Source organism: Notothenia rossii (assembly GCF_949606895.1).
Source record: "Notothenia rossii genome assembly, chromosome: 1".
In the NCBI taxonomy this organism is placed as follows: Eukaryota; Metazoa; Chordata; class Actinopteri; order Perciformes; family Nototheniidae; genus Notothenia; species Notothenia rossii.
The window spans coordinates 88,972,657-88,995,307 of NC_136912.1; the positions used below are offsets into that span (position 1 = coordinate 88,972,657).

The 22,651-nt window shown below is 42.6% G+C and overlaps 1 protein-coding gene across 3 annotated transcripts in view; it reads left to right on the plus strand.

Annotated features, from left to right (window-relative positions):
* Positions 1 to 22,651, plus strand: part of sema6bb (sema domain, transmembrane domain (TM), and cytoplasmic domain, (semaphorin) 6Bb) — a 156,940-nt gene that overhangs the window by 118,513 nt on the left and 15,776 nt on the right. For all 3 annotated transcript variants that reach the window (XM_079640739.1, XM_079640741.1, XM_079640740.1), the window contains exon 16: positions 829 to 887. In XM_079640739.1, the coding sequence (XP_079496865.1) occupies positions 829 to 887 (59 nt within the window). The remainder of the gene's footprint in view (positions 1 to 828; positions 888 to 22,651) is intronic.

Here is a 22,651-nt window from a genome sequence, read left to right on the forward strand (position 1 = left end):
ACACACACACACACACACACACACACACACACACACACACACACACACACACACACACACACACACACACACACACATTGACCAAGGCCTGTTACTCCGAGCTGTTTTCCGTGATATGAGCCATGATTAACAGCGGTCGTGTTTTTCTTTGGGAGCACCTGGACTCTGTGCTGTTCTCATTTCCTCTCGGCTTCCTCACCTCATCATATGTTTTACTCCTTTGAGTTTTCCACACTCCCCTGTTGCCAGAATGGGAAATGAGTTTTAAATCAAGAGTACTGAGTTGTAGAAATGTTTTTGATATTTCCGTAGACGTGTAAGTTATGAGTAAAGTTTGAGACTCACTTTTGTAACTTTTCCACCGAGCTATATATACATTTCCTTACACCTTATATGATGATCGTGTGATATAATTGTATCCATATTAATGAATAATGCAGACTTTCCCACTTAATTCTTAAAGATGTGGATTTTATATTTACGCCACAAACATTCAACGTTACGACGATTATGCTGACCTAGAAATATTTGTAATTCAATCTGCTTAATTACTGCCCCTTCAGGCATAAGTGGTAATCTTTGAAATTATAATGGTGATTATTGCAGCCTGCTCAAGGGGCCTCCTGGGTTCTTCTGCTGTATTAATGAAGGTTTTTTTCCATGATAAAAACAAAGCCTTACACAATCAAAGTGTTGAAGCAGCTCACAGGGATACACGCTGCCTTGTAACGTGTCCTCTGCTGTAACATTGAGATGGTTTTCCTCTATCAGAGAGGATCTGCGCTGAGGGTTCCTCTGATTAATGGCCGTGTCTCTTCTCCTCTGCAGACTGCCGTTCGAGCAAGATGTTGAACAGGGAAACGTGGCCCACTTGGGTGACTGTGACGGTAAGAGGAATGAATCTCAGTCTGTCTGTCTGTGTGTGTTTTGTGGGTGTGTGTGTGTTTTACCCACAAGTGTTAAAGCTAATGGCTCCCTTGTCCTTGCCTGGATCCTTACATAATGGTGTACCTTCAGGGTAAAAAGCAATGCAGCCGTTTCAGTTTATAAAGAGGAAATCTGTAAATAAACACAGTCCCAATTCACAATCTGTATTTCCCCCCAGAGTAATATGAATAAAGTCGGCTAGTCTGGTTTAGTCTCCGAGCTGGAGAGAAAATCCCTGTGTATGTTTTAGCTAACTTTGTTCTGCTCGCTGTTTACTCTGTCCTTCCTTGTGTACTATCTTTGCTTTGGTCTACTATACTCGTGTTGCATATACATGGTGGTTAATTAAATCTCACTCCAGCTATCCCCCCTTGATGTTTCCCCCTTTTCTCTCTCTCTCTCTCCGGATAATTATGAAAATAGAAGTGGTACACGTCGAAGTGAAATCTCTATTCTAGATACAGGGGAGGTTGGATACTCCCATGACACCTCACTCTCTTTGATCTGAGCGCTAATTCCAATGCGTGCAAATTAATCCTTTGCTTCTGAAAGTTCCCCGAGTTCATGTGCCATGCTCCCTGAGAAGAGAACAGATAAATATTGCATAATCCGGTTTCATGTTTGATGCTGCGCTCTCACTTCACGTCTTCTGACCGCCCTTAACCACAGGGGGGGGGGGTCTATAACTGACACTGCCTCGATGCATGTTGAAGTTAACATATATTTGTCTTCATTGAGCACATGTGTAGCTGCTTATAGAACATGTGGGGGGAATCTTTCACTAAGCTCTTGGTCCTGCTCCCAAAAGGAAACCCACGATCCTCCAAAGCTGTAATTTTATTTAAAACAGATCCTGCTTTGGGATTCCTGCACATTAGTGTGTGTTCAATACCATAAACCGTAAGAGATATTTCCTCTCCAAAATCCAAATGGGGTAGTGATGTTGTGTAGGAAGCCGGTAATTATAAATACAACTTCTACCATCATTACTTCTGTACCAAACCAGAGGGAGGGAGATGAACATGATTACTCTTAGCTCAGTGCTAATGGAGTGTGTTTTAAGCTTTAGCATTAGCCCCTCTTCGTGTACTTGTTATATCTTTACCTCTTGTGCAACACATCTGTCAGGTCAGAGAAGGTAATGACGCTGAAACTCCAGGTGAAGAATAATTCTCCACTCTCCGCACACTGCGAATCACCTCAGCACTTATTTTTCTGAATAGGCTGAATGATTTCCTCCACCCTAATTGGAGTGCTACAGCAATTTAATGTTTTTTCTATTTCTATTTCTGAATGTTGTCACCATAAGTTATGGGGTTTGAGAGCTAGAGATGTAGAAAGTGGTCAAATCGAATCAGCTGAAATGTCCTGACTTTGGATCCTTGGCGAATTAAAGTACATGTATTCATCTATACTCTGGCCTTTCTCTCGAATTTCCTGAATTGTATTACTTCATGCATGTGCCTTGTACATTTTTCTCAGGTGGAACATTGAACATTAGTGTTGTGGCATTGTCTGAAACACTTAATTCAAAATACCTTACCCACTTAAAGGAACATGTTATGCATGTACAGGTTCACACTAGGGCTGCTCAATTAATCGTATTTTAATCGCAATTACGATTATGGCTTGCAACGATTACGAAAACAACGTAATCGAAATAAAACGATTATTTTTATTTTTATTATTTATTTATTTTTCAAATATTTTTTTTTTATTGGTTTTTCAGTTGAATTATATTTAAAGTTCAGGGTAATCAACTGTTAAAAACATACTGTTCACATTTTTTTTCTCCACTAAATTGATGTTTTCAAAGTAAATGGATAATCTTTTTAAATAATCGTGATATCAATTATTGACCCAAATAATCGAGATTATGATTTTTGCTTTTTGTATTATAGGTTTCTACCAGAACATTTTAACACGGTTTTGACACAAAAAAATTCCCATATTTTTCTTATACTAAAGTTACATGTGTTCTCCCTCTTTCTAAAAGGCTGCATTTTAGCACGTGTCTTTTAAAGCCCAACTCCAAATCAGCCTACTATGCTATGTATGGCCTGCGGGAAAAATAAGGCGCACCTTGGAAAAGATAGAGGAAGAGGAGCTGAATCTGAAAGGCTTGTTGAGTCTCATGTGTTCTGAGCGAGGTAGCCCACAAAATCCTGCCGGGGTTAACTTATTTCAAAGCTTGCAAATAGGTAGCTACTCCAGGAACATGTTTTTCATGATTGAATCAATTTGAATTATTCTAGAAATTGGTTTTAAATTAAACACTGGAGCCAGCGCAGTGAGTGCTTTAATTTGTTTTTTATATGGCCCATTTCCGTTATGGTGCCCTGATACACTATGTCCCCTTTTAATACCTTATATTTATTTCAGCACATTGTGTGTCATACATTTCAATCAACTAACTTGTCACAAAACAAAAGATAACAAAAGTCAAATACAAAGAGACACGAAGACTTATTTTGTATTCCCCCTTTGATCATACACTGTCCAAATGAAATGTCCTTCTGCCAACTGACTTATGTGTATACAAATAATGTTAGTTGATTGTTTTCTTAAGTTATATCACAAAAGAATATACAATCTTTTGTTTAATGTGTTTTATAATAATAACTTCAACAGTTTGCTTTTTTAATCTCTGTTTTCGCCTTGGAGATACATCAAATCTACCCAAACTAGTTTAGGCCAAACCCAAAAACTCTGTAACCTACAATTCCCATTAAGCAACTTAGTAATAGTTGAAAACACTCAACTATAATGTTTGAATAGTACATTACTCCTACATCGAAAAATATGTTCATTGCTCCTTTAAAGGTCACCTATTGTGCAAAATCCACTTGTTCATGTCTTTTCTACATAAACATGTGTCCCCTCTGTGGAAAGAGACTCTGAAAGTTTCAGGAAAAAAGATTCTCTCTCTTTTTGTCCTGATCCATTTATATAAAAAGCTGTCTGAAAATGAGCTGATCAGATTTTGGCCACTTTATGATGTCATAATGATGTTTTGGCTTGTGTCACCATTAGAGGTTAGATGGGGTGGAAGGAGAAGTAACCAAGCAACCAAGGTAACCCCCCCCCCCCCCCCCCCCCCCCCCCCGCCATATTATCACCTGAATCTCCTCTAGAGCACCATTAAGTTCTTTGTAACCAAATGTCTCTCAGAGGGGCGTGGGGAGGGGCTCCTTCTTTTCATCTAGTAACAGACAGAGAATCAGCACTTTGGAAACAGGGCTGAAACAGAGGGGATTATGGGATGCTGTAATGCATGATCTGTTTGGTGTTTGGAGCCAAACACTTCAGAGACATGTTTTGTATATATCTGAGACCTATAATATATTGATGAAAAACAGAATAACAGGGGACCTTTAAACTGGCCTCACAGGATGTTAAGAAGAATATCACTTCTGTTCTCACATCTGTACACATCAAAAGCCTCAGTCACACAAAGGATAAAGTGTCTGACGGCTGCCTCTCTTGGACCCTTATGTCAGAGAGATGAACTGTCCTGTTTCCTGCTCCTGCCTTTGAGGAATTCCCGGGCTCTGAGTGGTGTTTGCTCCTGCGTCACTTTCAGCCGTGAAATATGCTTCAAGCTGCTGAACTGTGTTGTCACTGGGTGAACCAGAGAGCTCTGGGGTTGGCATGTTGGGAATGTGATTCAGCTGATCCATCTGAGGGCTGCCACCAACACTTACACAGCACTTTGTCTCAGATCTTGTGATAAACTCACAGGCTTTCAGTTCATCATTTCTCTTTTTTTATTTGACACTTTCATTGTTTCGGATATTGATGATTTCATCAGTGTTTCCTGGTCTTAGTTAACGCTCAGTCGATCTTTCTTTGTCTTCCTGTAAGACAAGATTCTTCCAGCCATCTGCAAACACAATTTCAGTGAAAGGAAGACAGAGAGGAGCAGCTTCAGTCTGTAATGACAAACTGTCTTTAAAAGCTGTCTCTCTATAACGTGTCTGTCAGCATCTTCTCTGTGCATTTCTCTTCTTTTGCCTCATTCTTCACATACACAGGACACAAAAAAAAGAAACCACTGCAAAATTTTCTTTTTTTGTACAGTTTTATTGTATTTCGTATTATTTATAAGTAGGGTTTCAATAAAATTTACATTTTTGGTTTTATTCTATAAACTACTCACAGCAATTCTCTCCCATTTCAAATAAACATTCAATATTGTCATTTTGATCATCTTATTCGTAGAAAATGACAACTGCTCTAAATAACAACAAAGAGGCAGTGTTTTTAGACCTTGAACAAGTTAAATTAAAAATAACCAAAGTTTAACATAGGAAGAGATCAGACATCAATATTAGGTGAAACAACCCTCCTCGTTATCAGTACTTTTTACATTGCTTCTGGCTCATTACAAGCCATACCTTGTTCAACAAAAATCAAACTGCTCACCTTTCTTTGATGGCTTGACAATATTGTTTTTTATTTGAAATTCCAGAGCTGTACATGTATTGTGTTGCACTTCATGTAGACACGACACATCTCTTCAGAGGCCTGGATTGGTGAAATATATAGAAGGTATTTGGTTGCTGAATATTTCATATTCCTCTATATTGGACTCATTTCACCCGTCTGTATCTTGACCCAGCAGACGGAGGTGAGATATGATCGGGTCTATCTATCTCTCTTTGGGGAAATTCAGCTATCTCATTTCCAACCTCGCTTTGTGAACTTTTTTCCCTGAAGAGAAGTCGTTTTCTGCAGCTGCATTTCAAACTCCCCTTTCTGGCCTCCTATCCTTAGATTTTCAAACAACCTTTTGGTTAGAGAAATAAATGAAATATTGCTCTTCTATATACTATTGTTTTTCGCTCTCTTAATTTCCCCTTTTTTAATAAGGTAGTTTTACCTTCTTCATATTTTACCTATTGGTCAAACAACTTACACTCATACATGTTGACGATCTTTGGTCCCAAATAGAGATTATTTCATAGGATTACAAATCAAAACAGTTGAGAGTCAGTGAACAAATATTCACCTAAATAAATGCATTTTTTTCAATGGCCCTGTTTTTGAGTGAGTATTATTTAAATACATCGTAAAGGTCCCATGTCATGGCCATTTCTACTGATCATAATTCCATTGTTGAGGTATACTAAAATTAATGCTGTCAAAATTATCGCGTTAACGGCGGTAATTAATTTGCATTAATTACGTTAAAATATTTAACGCATGTGCAGAATGGCCCGCCCCATACATCCCACCAGTGGCAGCGCCAGGGTATGGCTGGGGTAGGCTACTGCCATACTGTACCTAGAAATGGCTTAGCCCCACCATGAAAAATGATGTTTAAGTAAGCAAAATAAAGTCCGCCAACTCGCGCCGAGAATTGCACAGACAGCAGTTAGTAAGATTGATTTCAGTAGCCACTTGTCTGGAAATACCGAAGACTAGAAACGGTTTTGAAAACTTTTGTCACGTAGTGATCGTCTTCTCAATAGAACATCTTTGATAATGTCTTCTGGCCAATCAGAATCAAGATAACGGCGTGGTGTTGTTGCAGGAAGTCCCGACGGAGAATACTTTTGCTGTAGTACAGGGGTGCACATAACTGGTACGCAGGTTATGTGCGTAATCTGAAATGCGTACCGTCACTTGTGTCACAAAGCGCATTTGCGTACCGACGTACTTGTGAAGCTTTTCCAGAAAGCGGTTAGATCACCGGACGACAGTCGGTCTCCGTGTGCACAGACAGGGCTGCTGTTAACGTCGGTCTGTACAACGGAATTGTGCCAAAACTACGCCAACCGGCTGCGGAGGGAAGACTACCCCCCCCTTCACTGGAGAACTTGACTCTGCAGACCGTTTACATGCATAAAAACCTTCATAACACACAAGGGGACGGGTAATAACTGGAAAAGCATGAAAAGGGACCTTTAATAAAAAATAGAAATATAAGCATAAAAGTGGCCCTTTAAATAGTGCCTTCCTGTTGACACTCTAACATGAAAAGCTGTAGATATGTAAGGCGTCTGTTCTTTTCTTCCCAGTGATGTTTTAAGTGCAAACATAATTATTTTGTGTCTGAAAACCTTTCCAAATAAAACGTAATTGAGAAAGAAGATGACAGTAATTCTTATGAACTGGATCTTTGAGGTAAGGCTGGTTATAAGGCTGGAAATGATGCTAGCTTTTTGCTTTGCAGCCCTGTCTGAAAAAGTAATTGATGGTGCCATAGTCTTTGCTCCTCTCCTCTCCTCCATGTTTCATCTCCCTCTCCAGGCCCAGTCGGTGCTACACTGATTTCAGAGCAGCCTTGTCGTCAGTCCTCAAAGGGAGATGGATGGACGGCCTTAACTTAGAGCCCGGCTAACTGCGTCCCCTTCCTCCTTAGCCGGAGAGGGGCGGCTGCTGGAGGGAGAATCGATTTCCATCTCTCCTCTGTCTGATGGCAGTCGGATAGATATCAAGGGTGATTCTGCAGGGGTAAAGGAACTGATAGGAGCGAGGATTGGGGAGCGGGAGTCTGGCTAAATCAGATCAAGGCCAAGAGAGCAGAGCAAAAAAAGAGATTGAGAGATCATAGGAGGAAACTTTGTGGATGGAAAGTGTGAAGCTGTTCAGAAGTGCAGAGTCATAGGGCAAGAAACTGAAGAGCGAGGCGAGGGGGTGGGGTAAGCTCACAGGCAAGTGAGGAAAGACGAGGGTGGATGAAAGCTTTGAGAGAGTAGGGAAGTGATAGAGAGGCTGTTTTCATGGGTGCTAGGCTGGGACGGTGTGACAAATGGGCCGATAGTGCCACCAACTTCTCCTGAGTCACCGCGCTGTCCACCAGCCTCAGTGGGCTCGTGGCCAGGCTGTAATTCTGTCAAGGTGATGAAAACCGTCTACCTCACCTCCCATGATGCTCTTTAGCATATCACACACCTGCTGCCCTTCTCCTCGCTTCACACGTGTATCTACTTACTCTAATTTGTGTGTATTTCAGTTATTTATTTTTCAGAAAAGTCGATGATTATGACAACACTGCTGAAAAATGTATTTTCTGCAATGTCAAAAGACTACAGCGGGAGTTCAGTTAAATGATGTGAAGAAGCAGAGTGTAACTAAGGGGATAGCCTTGTGATTATGCATGGCCCCCTTTGCATGTATTAGAAAACAAAGATCACCCCCCAAACACACACACACACACACAAACACACACACACACACACACACACACACACACACACACACACACACACACACACACACATACACACAGAGAAAGACACACACTCACACACACACAGCAAATATTAGTATGTATGAGACTTTCCTCTAAGCCCGCTCTGATCAAAGCACAGTTTGGAAGCACAAAGTCTTATTGAGACGATGCGTTGTGGGAGGGACACTTTGATGAAAGAGATGAGGTCAGAGAAATAACTGGGTTCAATTATGTGCGTGTGTGTGTTATTGTGTGGCTGTGTGTGTGTGTGTGGGTCTATTACCCTGTGGGCTCAACTTTCTCTCAGGCAAGCTAACTTTGTTGTTGTTCGGCAGGTCCAACAAACACACCTGCACTGAGTGAGGTGATGCAGCTGCTCTGGCATGAAAGTGTGCATTTTCACCTCCTGAGACCACATTTGATTGCAAACACATGCAGAGAGAGCACTTTTCAGCCTTCAGTATATTAGGCTTTGCACAGACAATCCCAACAGGTTTGTGTTTCTCAAGTTTCACTTCTTTACTTTGACGTGTTTGACATCAAAAGAAAATCTTCAAGGCATTGTTTCAGTGCTTTCAGGACAAACCGTACAAAAGTATTTTCCTTTTAATGTGATTAAACACATGCAGCCATGATACACTGGCTTGAACTATGTGTTTGTTACATCTGGATTTTAAGCAATCGGTCATCCAGGTCAAACCTTTTGACAAAAAATATCAATCAGCCATTGGCTCAGTCTTGCAAACCTTGAACAGCTTTCATCAACCTTAATAGACAGCACAATCTCTTTTAATAAAACCTGGTATTATTTTCCGCCGTATTTCCAAAGCTGTTGATATAAGGTTAATGTCACGATTGATTTGATTGGCTTAGCAGAAGAGTTCATAAGGAAAAATCACAAACCAACCCTAGCATTATACTTTAAAAAAACGGACATACTTTGCCAGTGGAGGCATATTAAACATAATAAATAAACACATTTGGTCTGCAGTATACATTTAATTTGCTTTCTGTGAATTTTGACGACGATTAAGCAACACACCTGATGTGAATGACAAATAGTAAAGCCCTACATCATGTATTCCATTTTAGTTCTCCTACAAATAAAGTATTAATTTCAGCCTTAACCCATTTATCACTTTTTACTGCCAGGACTGCTATTACGTCTCTGGTCTGTACAATTGCTAAATTAGTTAATCACACACACACCCACAAAATTTGAGCTAGCAATTCTGCCTGCGGGAAAATAAAGCCATTACTGCCTGTGTGTGTGAGTGGCTGTGTGCCCTCTAAATTAGTGGGCTGTTCTCAGTGGACAACTCAGTTACTGTGACAAACTGCAGCTGAAGTTGTGCTGGTTTCAGTTTTAATGATGTTTGAGCAGAACGTACCCTACTGACAGAAATCAGCTAACTAAATCTGAATGTGTGTGTGTGTGTGTGTGTGTGTGTGTGTGTGTGTGTGTGTGTGTGTGTGTGTGTGTGTGTGTGTGTGTGTGTGAGTGAGTGAGTGAGTGAGTGAGTGAGTGAGTGAGTGAGTGAGTGTGTGTGTGTGTGTGTGTGTGTGTGTGTGTGTGTGTGTGTGTGTGTGTGTGTGTGTGTGTGTGTGTGTGTGTGTGTGTGTGTGTGTGTGTGTGTGTGTGTGTGTGTGTGTGTGTGTGTGTGTGTGTGTGTGTGTGTGTGTGTGTGTGTGTGTGTGTGTGTGTGTGTGTGTGTGTGTGTGTGTGTGTGTGTGTGTGTGTGTGTGTGTGTGTGTGTGTGTGTGTGTGTGTGTGTGTGTGTGTGTGTGTGTGTGAGTGAGTGAGTGAGTGAGTGAGTGAGTGAGTGAGTGTGTGTGTGTGTGTGTGTGTGTGTGTGTGTGTGTGTGTGTGTGTGTGTGTGTGTGTGTGTGTGTGTGTGTGTGTGTGTGGACGTGCTTGTGACAGGTAATATAAACCATTTCTGTAAACACCGTAATGACTCAGATTTGGTTCAGGCGTCGACAGACGGTATAGATTGTCGGGTCCACTTACGGCAGGTTACCGCAATGTGTCGATTGGCCGACTTTCAGTTTTTCCAGGTCGTGACCTTCGCTGACAGGCAGATCACTTACAGGGTAAACGTGGGCTAAATGCTCTGTCAAACCTCCAACTTCTCTCTTTTAATTCACCACGAGGGTCTCCTAACGCTAAAGGAAAGATATTCTTACATTCAAATCATTTTGTTGGGACCATGCATCTCCCCGCAGCCCATTTCATTTTGCTGTTTGCAGGCCTTTTAGGGGAAAGAGTCAAATTGTGTTTGCACAAGAAAAGCGAAAGTCAACTCTGTTAAACCAGCCATCAAATAGGAGTATGAGGCAATGTGTGTGTCTTGCTACAAAAAACAACTTTTGCTCCATCACATTCCTTCGTTGTTCAAAATCAACACTTTTTTCTCAAATCTCTGTTTCCACCACGTTGAGAAAAGTAGACTTCCCAGCGACAGGGACAATCACACTCGCACGCACGCACTCGCCACCCGTTCAGCTGTGAACCTGCTCAGACGTATTGACACTGAGCTTGTGTTGCCACAGTGTAGCTACAGATGGAAGCAATTATGGTGCTGTGAAAATATTTCTAGAAGAAAGGCGGTGTTTTGACTGGAGGAACAGCGGGATGCAATCACTCAGTAAATGAGGGCCACTGAAACATCAATGAGGCGAATGGAGATTCCTTGTTGTGGCGTCACGTTGGAGTCGGTGACGATCACCACAGGGCCGACTTTGTCTTTTATGTAAAGTTGTGAGGAGCTTTGTGCGGGAAAGAAAATTTGTTGGCAAATTTACAGCTGTGGTCTGATCTAATTCTAATTGCGGCGGTTTGGAAAGGGGCCTAAGGGGGTATGGTGGGGGGCCATAAAGCCGACGCAGTCCTTTGTATTTACATGGCAGCTAGTTAAAGCACAAGGTCTTAAGCCTGCTGATGATAAATGTGTTGCCCTGTAGCTTGAACCTCAACGGAGATAAAGGAACAGTCAGGGAACAAAAAAGAAGGAGAGGAAGTGAAGGGGGCGGGGGAGCATTCGCCACAGTTGTTCAATTTTTGTTTGATGCGGTCTCCTCTTTCAGACGGAGCTCTGTAAACTTGACGCCACAGATGTCCTTTCTACTCTCATAAATCCATCTGCTGTCACTCCTGCAATCGAGACAGCAGAAAGAGAGAGACGCAGGGATACAGAGAATAGTGGAGATAGAGGAAATGTGGTGTGAAGCTTCCCCAGACGCAACTCTGTGCTCTAACTCGCACATCTCTACCACCCCGAGTAGCTTCTGAGAGGCTAGAAGAACAGATCTGATCCCCTCTATGAATGCTGAGGCTGGGCTGATGAAATGTGAACGTCTATACGTGTGTGTACTTGGGCATTGCAGGGAACAAGGGGAGTGAAATACTGTATGTGCAGTTTTCAGTGTAGAGATTGTATTCAGCGAGCTCTAAGAAGACAGGAATAGCCGCCTCATGCTCTGGAAAAGCTCTGCGAGGTGCGAGGACTCCTGATGGGCTTCTGCTCTTTTCATCTAACTTCTTCCTCTGAGTTCTCCTGCTGCACAGCGGGAGCCTCACAGAGAGCCTTGAGAAACAAACCCCCCCCCCCCCTCCAGAGAGCCACAGGTCCTCGATGATAGATGTTTTTATGTGTGTGTGCAAGGTTGCCATCTTTCAACAGGTTGAAGGGAGTTTCAACCCTCCCCGAAAAAACTCAAATACACAGTGTAAAATAAAAAAAATTGGTACTAGTTGGGGGCCGGACTGGTTCAATGTTTATTGAAAAACGTATTGCACATATTAAACCTGGAAGTAACAAAGCTTAAATGATTGCCTATAAAAACAACATTAAACATTAAATAATCAGTTGCATTCATTCCTTATGGCTCTATCTGCAGATTTTCCTGAGTCATTTCTTATGATTACATTCTTCCACAGGCCAACAACAGATTCAAAATAGAAAAAACCAAACATGCCCTGTTGTCGCAAGAAAGAAAGTGCAGAAGAAGAAAACATCCATTAAACTCAGTGTGCTGCTCTGTGATGCTCAGATACTTGGCATCTCATCTCGGGTGCAAGTTCATCAATGTTTGGGGTCAGGCTCTGAGCTGAGGAGACCCTCAAGATTGAGTGAAGGTGTGCGTGCAATATACCAACGGGCCAGATCTAATAGTAATTAGAAATGATCCTGCGGGCCGAAATTAAATCCACCAAGGGCCTGATTTGGCCCCCGGGCCTTGAGTTTGACACAAAGCATTCTACCCTAAATTTCACCACATTTTTCAAGAGAAGCATCTTGATTTCATACATTTTCAACCTGACTTTATTTCCCCAAACATCCAAAAGTTATCTTTTCATTCTGCATTTTCAAACGATCACAGTCAACCGTCTATAGACGATGTTCTCTAGCAACCTTGAAGTTCAGAAAAATGCTTTGACATTGAAGAGAAAAATGAGTGATGCAAATTAGCATAACACCCCTCTAAGTAATTCAAAAACATAATATTTTTTAAGTGAAAATTATTACAGATAGATTCCTAGATTAAATAATAATATTTAAAGAAAAAAGCTCAAACACATTGCTGCACCCACACTGTTTTTCATCCTTTCAAACTTTTTCTGAGAAGACTTCATAAAATATTTAACATTATAGTTCAAATAGAAATACAGTTCTTCAAGTTTTTAGGGCCTCAACGTCTGATATTAGTGCTTTGAAAATAAATGAAATCAATCAAACGGCTGCAACCGTGATCGACTGTAATCGTAGAGCACAAATACTTGATTGCTTGATTGCCCAAAACAGTTCTTGTCGACACAATCCAGTTTAATATTCAACAAAAACTTCTACAAATTCCTATAATACAATGGATAAAATGTGACTGAATCAATTTGTACATTCCTTTTTGTCAAAAGAGAAAATCAGGGGGGAAAAAAACAACAGTTTTAGCCTCAGGATTGTAAACACGGCTTTAACTTTGGAAAGATACTCAGTTTAGGAAAGTTACTACTTGTAGTGCAGTTCAGTCAGAAAACTCACGTGTTTCTTAATATGTTTATTAGAAGCAGCATATTGTTTTGGCGTCTAGGCTTGGCATCATCACTCCACAGATTTACAAAGAACTTTGAGTGATGATTAGACAACTATCCCCCGAGCCTACAGGTGGAAGCTGGGGTGGAGCTGGGGTGGATGCTGGGGTGGAAGCTGGGGTGGAAGCTGGGGTGGAAGCTGGGGTGGAGCTGGGGTGGAAGCTGGGGTGGATGCTGGGGTGGAGCTGGGGTGGATGCTGGGGTGGATGCTGGGGTGGAGCTGGGGTGGATGCTGGGGTGGATGCTGGGGTGGATGCTGGGGTGGAAGCTGGGGTGGAGCTGGGGTGGAAGCTGGGGTGGATGCTGGGGTGGAGCTGGGGTGGAAGCTGGGGTGGAAGCTGGGGTGGAAGCTGGGGTGGAAGCTGGGGTGGAAGCTGGGGTGGAGCTGGGGTGGAAGCTGGGGTGGATGCTGGGGTGGAGCTGGGGTGGAGCTGGGGTGGAAGCTGGGGTGGAAGCTGGGGTGGAGCTGGGGTGGAAGCTGGGGTGGAAGCTGGGGTGGATGCTGGGGTGGAGCTGGGGTGGAGCTGGGGTGGAAGCTGGGGTGGAAGCTGAGGTGGAGCTGGGGTGGTGGGGGGTGGATGCTGGGGTGGATGCTGGGGTGGAAGCTGAAGTGGAGCTGGGGTGGTGGGGGGTGGATGCTGGGGTGGAAGCTGGGGAGGAAGCTGGGGTGGATGCTGGGGTGGAAGCTGGGGTGGATGCTGGGGTGGATGCTGGAGTGGATGCTGGGGTGGATGCTGGGGTGGATGCTGGGGTGGATGCTGGGGTGGATGCTGGAGTGGATGCTGGGGTGGATGCTGGAGTGGAAGCTGGGGTGGAAGCTGAGGTGGAAGCTGGGGTGGAAGCTGGGGTGGATGCTGGGGTGGAAGCTGAGGTGGAAGCTGGGGTGGAAGCTGGGGTGGATGCTGGGGTGGAAGCTGTGGTGGAGCTGGGGTGGTGGGGGGTGGATGCTGGGGTGGATGCTGGGGTGGAAGCTGGGGTGGAAGCTGGGGTGGAAGCTGGGGTGGTGGTGGGTCCGCGAGCAGCAGCAACATGAAACACGACAGCAGGAACATGAACGTAGCAATAGCAAGTGAACACAGCAGCAGCATGAGCGAGGCAGAGACAGGGAGACCTGGCGGCTTCAATAGAGCGGCATGTTTAGGAGACTGTGTTTGGTTGGTTGTAAGAGGGACGAGGTGCGTCACGTGGTAATGTATCATTGGTGCTCGAGTTGACTGCCTGAACTAGCTCGCAGGCTTAGCCCCATTTATGAGGTACCTTTACTTTATTTGTACATTTCCATTATATGCACTATTTACTATTAACACTTGTAGCTACCTCTCAGATTCAATAATCTTTACATACAAACGTTTCTAAAATGTAATGGATGTACCCAGAATGTTATCAAACATTCATAGCTTCACCAATGCCCATGCAGCTATACTTAATAATGTATTTAAAGTTACTCATGCAAGACTCACAATGTAAACTATCCCAAAAGCACGGCTGAGTGGCAAAACCACTATGTGTGCATGTGTGAACGTTATTGGATTAAAGTGATTTCTTGTGTGATCCAGATGCCAGACTAAAAAAAAGGGTTATATGTGAGTGAGTGTGTGTGTGTGTGTGTGTGTGTGTGTGTGTGTGTGTGTGTGTGTGTGTGTGTGTGTGTGTGTGTGTGTGTGTGTGTGTGTGTGTGTGTGTGTGTGTGTGTGTGTGTGTGTGTGTGTGTGTGTGTGTGTGTGTGTGTGTGTGTGTGTGTGTGTGTGTGTGTGTGTGTGTGTGTGTGTGTGTGTGTGTGTGTGTGTGTGTGTGTGTGTGTGTGTGTGTGTGTGTGTAAGAGAGTCCTAAAAGGCTGGAAATCAGCTCATTAAACATTGTGTGAGGGGACGTCGAGTCGTTTTACTCACAGCTCACTCTCTGCTAATTTGAACATCAAGCACTGGCATTTCATGACTTTGGCCGGACCCCCCCCCACACACACACACACACACACACACACACACACACACACTAACACATACACACACACACACACACACACACACAGACACACACACACACACACACACACACACACACACACACACACACACAGAATAAGGGCCTGGAGCAGGTATGTGGCCAGTGCTGCTGGGTAATCGTTGTCAGATAAAGTGCGGGAGCTGCAGGCGCTGTGTAACGCCTCGACAGAGTCCTGCAGCTACCATCCACAGTGCTGTAGTTGCACTTTGGGATTGTTTTTGTATCATTCAGACACAAATCGACCCTGTAGAGTTCCTCTAACTCCCTCCATCAAACAACACTTTCCCTCCTTTCTGCAACACATCAATAACACTACTGCGCTTTTTTTTAAACTCCTTCTCTGTTTCACTCCATCGCCCTCTCTCTGTCTAAATCTCGTTTTCTTTCACTTCATTTACGTTTCCCCTCTCTCTAACACTTCTCTCAGCCTCTGTTTCACGTTCCATCTGTCCTCACCTCTTCCTGTCTCTTCCACCTTGTCAGCTCCTCGGTATATACACTAAGAAGTAAGTAGCAAGTAAGTTTGGAGGATAACATTATTTTTAAATGGTGCAACTTTTACTGCTGAATGATTTGTTGAGATCTGATATCAACATCGCTATAAAGAAGTCCAACAAGACAAGACACACAGGAAGTCAGACAATCGCACAAGTTGTTATAGAGTGGCCAAGTCCCGCCCATCTACTTCCGCCCCATGGAACCTTATTTCTGAAAAATTATGTATTGAAGTCAATGGAGAGAGAAAACTTTGAACTTTGAATTGTGCCATGAATTACACATATGATGTTTGTCAATTTAAAAGATAGTTTCCATGTCAAAAAGGTCACAGTTTGTCTTAAAACTGTTGAAATATAAGACTATGAAAAATACGCAACTAGAAAGACTACAAATCCCAGAGTCGCGTACATTAACGTTACACATTACACTCGTGTTACTCACTGAAACCTTGTATAGCCGGTCCCGCATGCTGGCTCTTATCGAACCGACTAACTCCCCTTTTGTGTATGTACAGTTCTCAACATGGCCAGACTTGTAGTGATTTTCACCTCTTTTAATACTTTTCGCTTCATTCTGAAAGAAAGAGCTGAAATGTGCTAACGTGACGGCCATCTTGGTGTTGGTGACGTATGCAAGGCCAGAGTTGTAGTTCATTGAGCGCTTCACACAAAAAAAGGTGTTACTTCACAGTTTTACGACACATTTTAATTTTTTTGACTTGACAAATTATCTTTTAAATTGACAAACATCATATGTGTAATTCGTTGCACAATTCAAACGGAATCAAAAGATAATCTTTCTCTCTCCATTGACTTCAATACATGATTTTTCCGAAATAAGGTCCCATGGAGGTCCCCCGGAAGGGGAGGAAATTCGCCACTCAATAAGGATAAACATTTGTGTTTCGAAAAGACAAATGCAAACATTACATTTATTTCCTGTCCATCGGAACATCAAGTTCCCAAATTAACTTCCTGATTAACCTTTCATGTTATAATTGTTGACCTTGTGAGCACACGCTGTTCTCCTGCAATGAAGGATTATCACCGACATTAAAGAGGCCCTATTATGCTTTTAGTGATGTCCCTTTCCTGTGGTGCGTTCTATTGGTTTGTGTGCATGTAAATGGTCTCCAAAGGCTAACATTTCAAAGTTGCCTCCAAAGGGTGTTTCTCTCACACACACTCCCCCCTGCCTGAAACAACTCCATTGGACTCCTTTGTTTACTTCAGTGACATAGTGACATGACTATGTAACGCTTGCGCTTCTATTGGCTAGTACTCCAACATATTGTATTTGATTTGGCTAATGGGTAGGACATCTCTAAGTGCTTATCCAATCACAACAGAACCGGCCAGCTAACCAATCAGAGCAGACTGGGCTCTGGTTTCAGACAGGGGGTGAAAAGAGGTGCTGCAGCATTAACATTAAAGCAAGTAAACATATCACAGTAGAGACACAAAGTACAAATATGAACCTGAAAATGTGCATAATAAGGCCCCTTTAACTTCATTGAAGTTGACTCTGCCACACACACATGTTTCACTTCTCTCAGCCTCTGATTCCCTTCCATCTCTCCTCGCCTCTTCCTTCCACGTTGCAGCTCCTCAGTATTGATCACCTTAAACACTCCGGTGCTGATCAGCTGACAGACGCTGTGATTCTGAGCGATCGTTCAGCTCAGGATGTGTCCTGATGGCGTGTCCACCTGCGAGGCCTTGGCCCCGTGTCGCAGCAGGGATATATCATTAACGGCAGCCTGTAAATGAACAGAGCAGGCGGGGGACTGAGCGAACAGGGCGAGGGGTAGTTTCAATCAGCCACCCAGATGGCGTGCTGCCCCGACATGAGCCCTGATGGTTTAATCATTCCGTTAAACCTTCAGAAATGTGTATCAAGAAGGCTCCAACACTTAAATGCTGAGGGAGTTAACATGAAAACAAATTGGCATGTGTTTTCAGGTGGTGGGCGATAGCAGAGCCACATACGTAGCCCTGATGTGATGTATGGATGTAGCATGTGAGAGAGATTAAGTTGAAATTGCCTGCTTCATGATTTGGGAATGAGAGATATGAGCCCTCGGGGCAGATAGTTAGACTAATGCTATGCGCACCTCTACTCCAATTTATCGCCTGTGACATGTTTGTGAATATTTATTATGGCTCTCCACGGTTTGCTTTTGGCTTTGCACCTAAAATGAGAATATCAATTACTGAACCAAAAGCGCAGCCAACTCTGTAACCCGTAAATAATTGTATATAGAGGAAAAGAATAAAAGCTGCATCCTACTGAGAGAAACATGTTGGTACTCACACACGCGCATACTCACGACTCTGGAAAACAATTTATTTGACCACTGCTTTGTTTGGATTGGATGCCTCTCAAACCGTTAACAGACTAGCCCTTGTTAAGCTGCCCTCTTTCTAAAGGTTGACCAGATTGGGAAAACTCCTGATTTAATTGAATCCACAAATTCAATGAGGAACATTTCTGACAGCAAAACGAGTGCAAAAGCCTGTGAAAAACCCTTTATGGGCAGGAAAAGAAAAAAGAAAGGGGCTGTAGCTTTTGATTATATGGCAACGGGAGGGTGCCCCCCCCGACTCTGATGAATTTAACACATAACGCTCCCACAAACGAAACTCTAGACTTACCTCATTAACTCCTGAGATTTTTTCTCCTGAAGGGAGAAAGAAACCAATGTGTAAAGAGTTACAACATTAAGAAGGGTGGAGGTGGAAGAGAGGAATGTAGAAGCAGCAGGAGAGTCGTGCAGGTATGTAATTAAGCAGTCATCATCACAATCCCTGACTCTCAGCCAGCCAAAAGCCTGATCTGCCCTCTCTTAAACACCCAGCTGAAGACCTGAATCTATTAACAGCGGGCATTTTGGTGGAGATTTTATGGAATTTTAATTGCAACCACAGGGCTGTTGCCTAAATGCTTGAACATATTGATCGTTCGGCTGGTCAGGCACGTCTGACTAGCCCTCCGGAGCTAGGGTTGTTCTGTTTGTTTTATATATTTCTTGTTTCTCTCTTAAACGAAGGAGTAGTGCAGTACTCCCCAGCAGCAGCCGTGCTCTGAAAACGATCAAGCAGGGACTGTAGATGGTTTTACAATCATCCCAAGAGTTTACGAGCAAGGTTTAGTCCCGGTAAGGAGCTCTGCAGAGTCGCTGTTTTATTTTTGAAACGCTTTGATTCGTTCTTCCGATCCTAGCGCACACATCTGTGTTATGAGGTGTACTGTGTGTGGAAAAAGGGAGATAAACAGTGTATCTGTTAAAGGAAATGGTGGTGATGGTGATAAAGATTAGCAATAAATAGCAGGAAGGAGGGAGATGTGCTAAAAACAAGAAGCAAAATAATACCGACAGTCTTTCAACAGAGGAAAAGGAGAGGAGGATAATGAGCAAAACCACTGAGCCATGGGTGCAGGCACTTATTAACACACACACACACATATACACAATACGTCTATACACACTTTTTCACATTAGGCGCACGCACATGCTTTGCCACGTGCATCCCTGCCGTCGCTGCGTGCATAAACACATTAACATGCAGAGAAATTGTGGATTGTGGAGATGAAAGGCGCTCAGATCAGTGGAACAGTGAACGCTGACACAGTCGTAACCTATCAAGCTCAGATTTGTGAGCTTGTGGCATCGACAGGTCCGCCGGGGTGCTGTGAAGTCTCTTTGTTCTGTTTTGATGTGCTGGGTTTCTGATTACATGAATTTCAGCTCTGGAAGCTGCATAAAAGTTCCCTTTCCTAGCTTATGATTAAGGAACTTATCAAACTGTAGGAAGCCTCAAATAGTTGACAAAATATTGAAACATCTCAATTAGCTGTAGCCTCCTGACAGTTATCAAAAACTGTGGAAGAGGGCACGTGAAACCGGCTGTTATTTTTGCGTCATGGGTCATATTTGGGTAGAGTTAATGATAATAATGGTTGGGTTTTGCAAAAATATCATAGAAAAAGAAGAGAAAATAACTAGTTTGTAGCACATGTTGTCGGACCACTTTATAAGCGTTTATGCTTTAACAGATGGCCACACTTGAACGAGGACTCCAAAGCCACCCATAGTAAAAAGAGGGAAATCAATACCATAATGGAGGATAATGACGAACAATTTCAGAAAATCTTTCCTAACAGGCATCCATAGTCTTGCACTCATTTATACCTTTGAACATTGATGGAAACATGTTGTACAGAATCAGAGATAGTTCAAATCCTGTTAGTGCTCATCACCTCCAGGCAGCTGGGTTTTGGAAAGTGCTTTTGCTATATAAGGACAGGGGTTGACGTCATTTTGGGTCTCATGGAGCAACTTTAACTGCTGAGTTTATTGCTGGGATTTAAGTGCAACATATCTATAAAGAAGTCCAACCAGACAAAGGACACAAGGAGACATCCAATCGTAAAGGTTGTAATGAAAAATCCCAGGTTAGACAAACATTTTTGGAAGAGAAACCACTGAATAATTTCCTGTAGGCTGAATCATAGTAAAGATACTTCCTGGTTCAACTTGACCTTTCTTCTAATACTTGTTGTAGTTGTGAGGACATACAGTTTTCCTGTGCAATCAGGGATTATGGCCTATCTCGTGGATGCAGTTACTTTAGGTTTTACAATCAAATAAAATGGTTTATATCATCTGTTCCCAACTACATAGACACGTCCAAGTTCCTTAGACATTACAAACAGATTGTCAGGACCTCGACACAAACTGATATACCCAAATGCACGACCCAGAGACAAAGTCTAAAATGTAAAAAAAGTATCTTTAATTTCAAAGATCAGGAAATTCCTTTTAGAGAGAGAGAGTAGATACTGGAATTAACAAAATGCGCTCACAAGGAGGAAAAACTATGCATAACAAAAAGAGAACTTAGAAAGAAACTTAAAGGTGGGGTAGGTAAGTTTGAGAAACCGGCTCGAGATACACTTTTTGTTATATTCCATGGAATGCTCTTAACATCCCGATAGCAATGAATATCTGAAGTGCTTTGACAAAACATCCATTAAAAAATGTCATCTGTGGAAGCCGTGGCGCTGTAAAAAGCACGACCAATCATCTGAGCCGGCCCGGCTAAAATAACTGGATGGCCTACCTGCCTGTCAGCCTTCCATCTGTGCACAAACTTATCTCGTGCCCTCATTGGTCATGTGCGCTTTCGTGTGTGTTGGAGGAGGGGCTCTGTAAGGAAGTGACAGATTTTTTCTTGCTGTGTATTTTCAAATTCTAGCGCACTCTAGCTGGTTTCTCCAAAATTACCTACCCCAACTTTAAGCCTATAAAATTAACAACAAAACCTGACAGGAGTGAAAGCGATCTTTTCTTTGCTGAGGCTTGGCTCGACCATTCGGGGAAACAAACAAGGCGAACAGGACAGGGGAGAGACAGGACTATTTAAACATGAGGTGAGTGGGAACAGGTGGAAACAATCGGGGGCGGGGCAGACACTGATAATGGCGGGAAAAACACACAAGGGTTGGAAGAAACAGGGCCCGAAATGAAAGACAAGAGGTAAGTACAAAATAAAACAGGAAATGACAGACAAAATACATGAACATAACTAACACATTTGACGAGACACAACACAGATGCACCAAGAGTAATGTTACCCTCAAATAGTTTAAAATTAAGATTTTAAGAGGCATGGAGAGGCATTTTACTCTTGTAAAATGTCACAAGAAAAACAGACTTGAGATAATTATGGGTAAAAAATAAATTGGATTTTCTTCTTTTAAATAAAAATAATAGAAAAGTAATACATTTGCTGACCCCTCAGATATCCAGTATCACCACACACATTATCTTAACACCTTTAGATTTTCAAAGAGTTCACCTTGGTTGATCCTTTAATAGCTCGTGTTTCTAACCAGCTTTGATCGTAGTGAGGCTATAGTGTTCCCAAATGTAAGCTATTATTTTGCAGAGCTATCATTCTCATTAGAAGTGACGGCCAAAAATATGAAAATTAGACCTTAGTTTCACTAAACTTTGATTATATTTTGAATAGAAGCTTCCATTAAATCCTGTTTTTAAAAGAAATGCTCCTTCTCTTCCCCTTTGTCTGACCCCCTGTCTTTATCTCACAGACACATGTTCACAAGGCCATCATCAAGGCGCCGCAAAACTGTGAGCAGAGAGTCTTCTGCCAAGGCTCTAATCAAGGGAAATGTGGAGCGAGCGGGTCTTTTCATTAATTTCCCTTAATAACAGGCAGAACGGAGGGAGAAATGAGAGCAGAAGACATGAGGGAGAATTTTAGAAATCACTCAGATTAACATGACGAGAGCTGTCAAACCCGCCATGTAACGGACACGTCACTTTGTTGCACCAAAATTGAATTCGATCGTGCAAGGACGACCTTGATTTGGAAAATGTGAGAGTGAAAAGTTTCTTCACTTCTCTTTTGAATTTTGAAGCCACTACTCCCATCAGGCCGCCACCCCTAGTGATCAAAGGAGTGGTGGGTGAGAGCAAGATATGGAGAGAGGATTAACAGCTAACAAGAGGATTGGAGGGAGGGGAGGACGGGGTGTGAAGGAACAGATCACTGCAGGGTAGAGACAAAGGAAATCGAATACCAGAGAAAAGACTATTAAAATACAAGCCTTTGAATTGGACTTTACCTTTTGTCATTTTGTAAATGTTTGTTTCAGTAGTAGTAGAAGTACTGTTGTAGTAGCAGTAGTTGTGGTAGCTGTAGTAGTAGTAGTAGTAGTAGTAGTTGTGGTAGCTGTAGTAGTAGTAGTAGTAGTAGTAGTAGTAGTAGTAGTAGTAGTAGTAGTAGTGTAGTAGTAGTAGTAGTAGTAGTAGCAGTAGTAGTAGTAGTAGTAGTAGTAGTGTAGTAGTAGTAGTAGTAGTAGTAGTAGTAGTAGTAGTAGTAGTAGCAGTAGTAGTAGTAGTAGTTGTGGTAGCTGTAGTAGTAGTA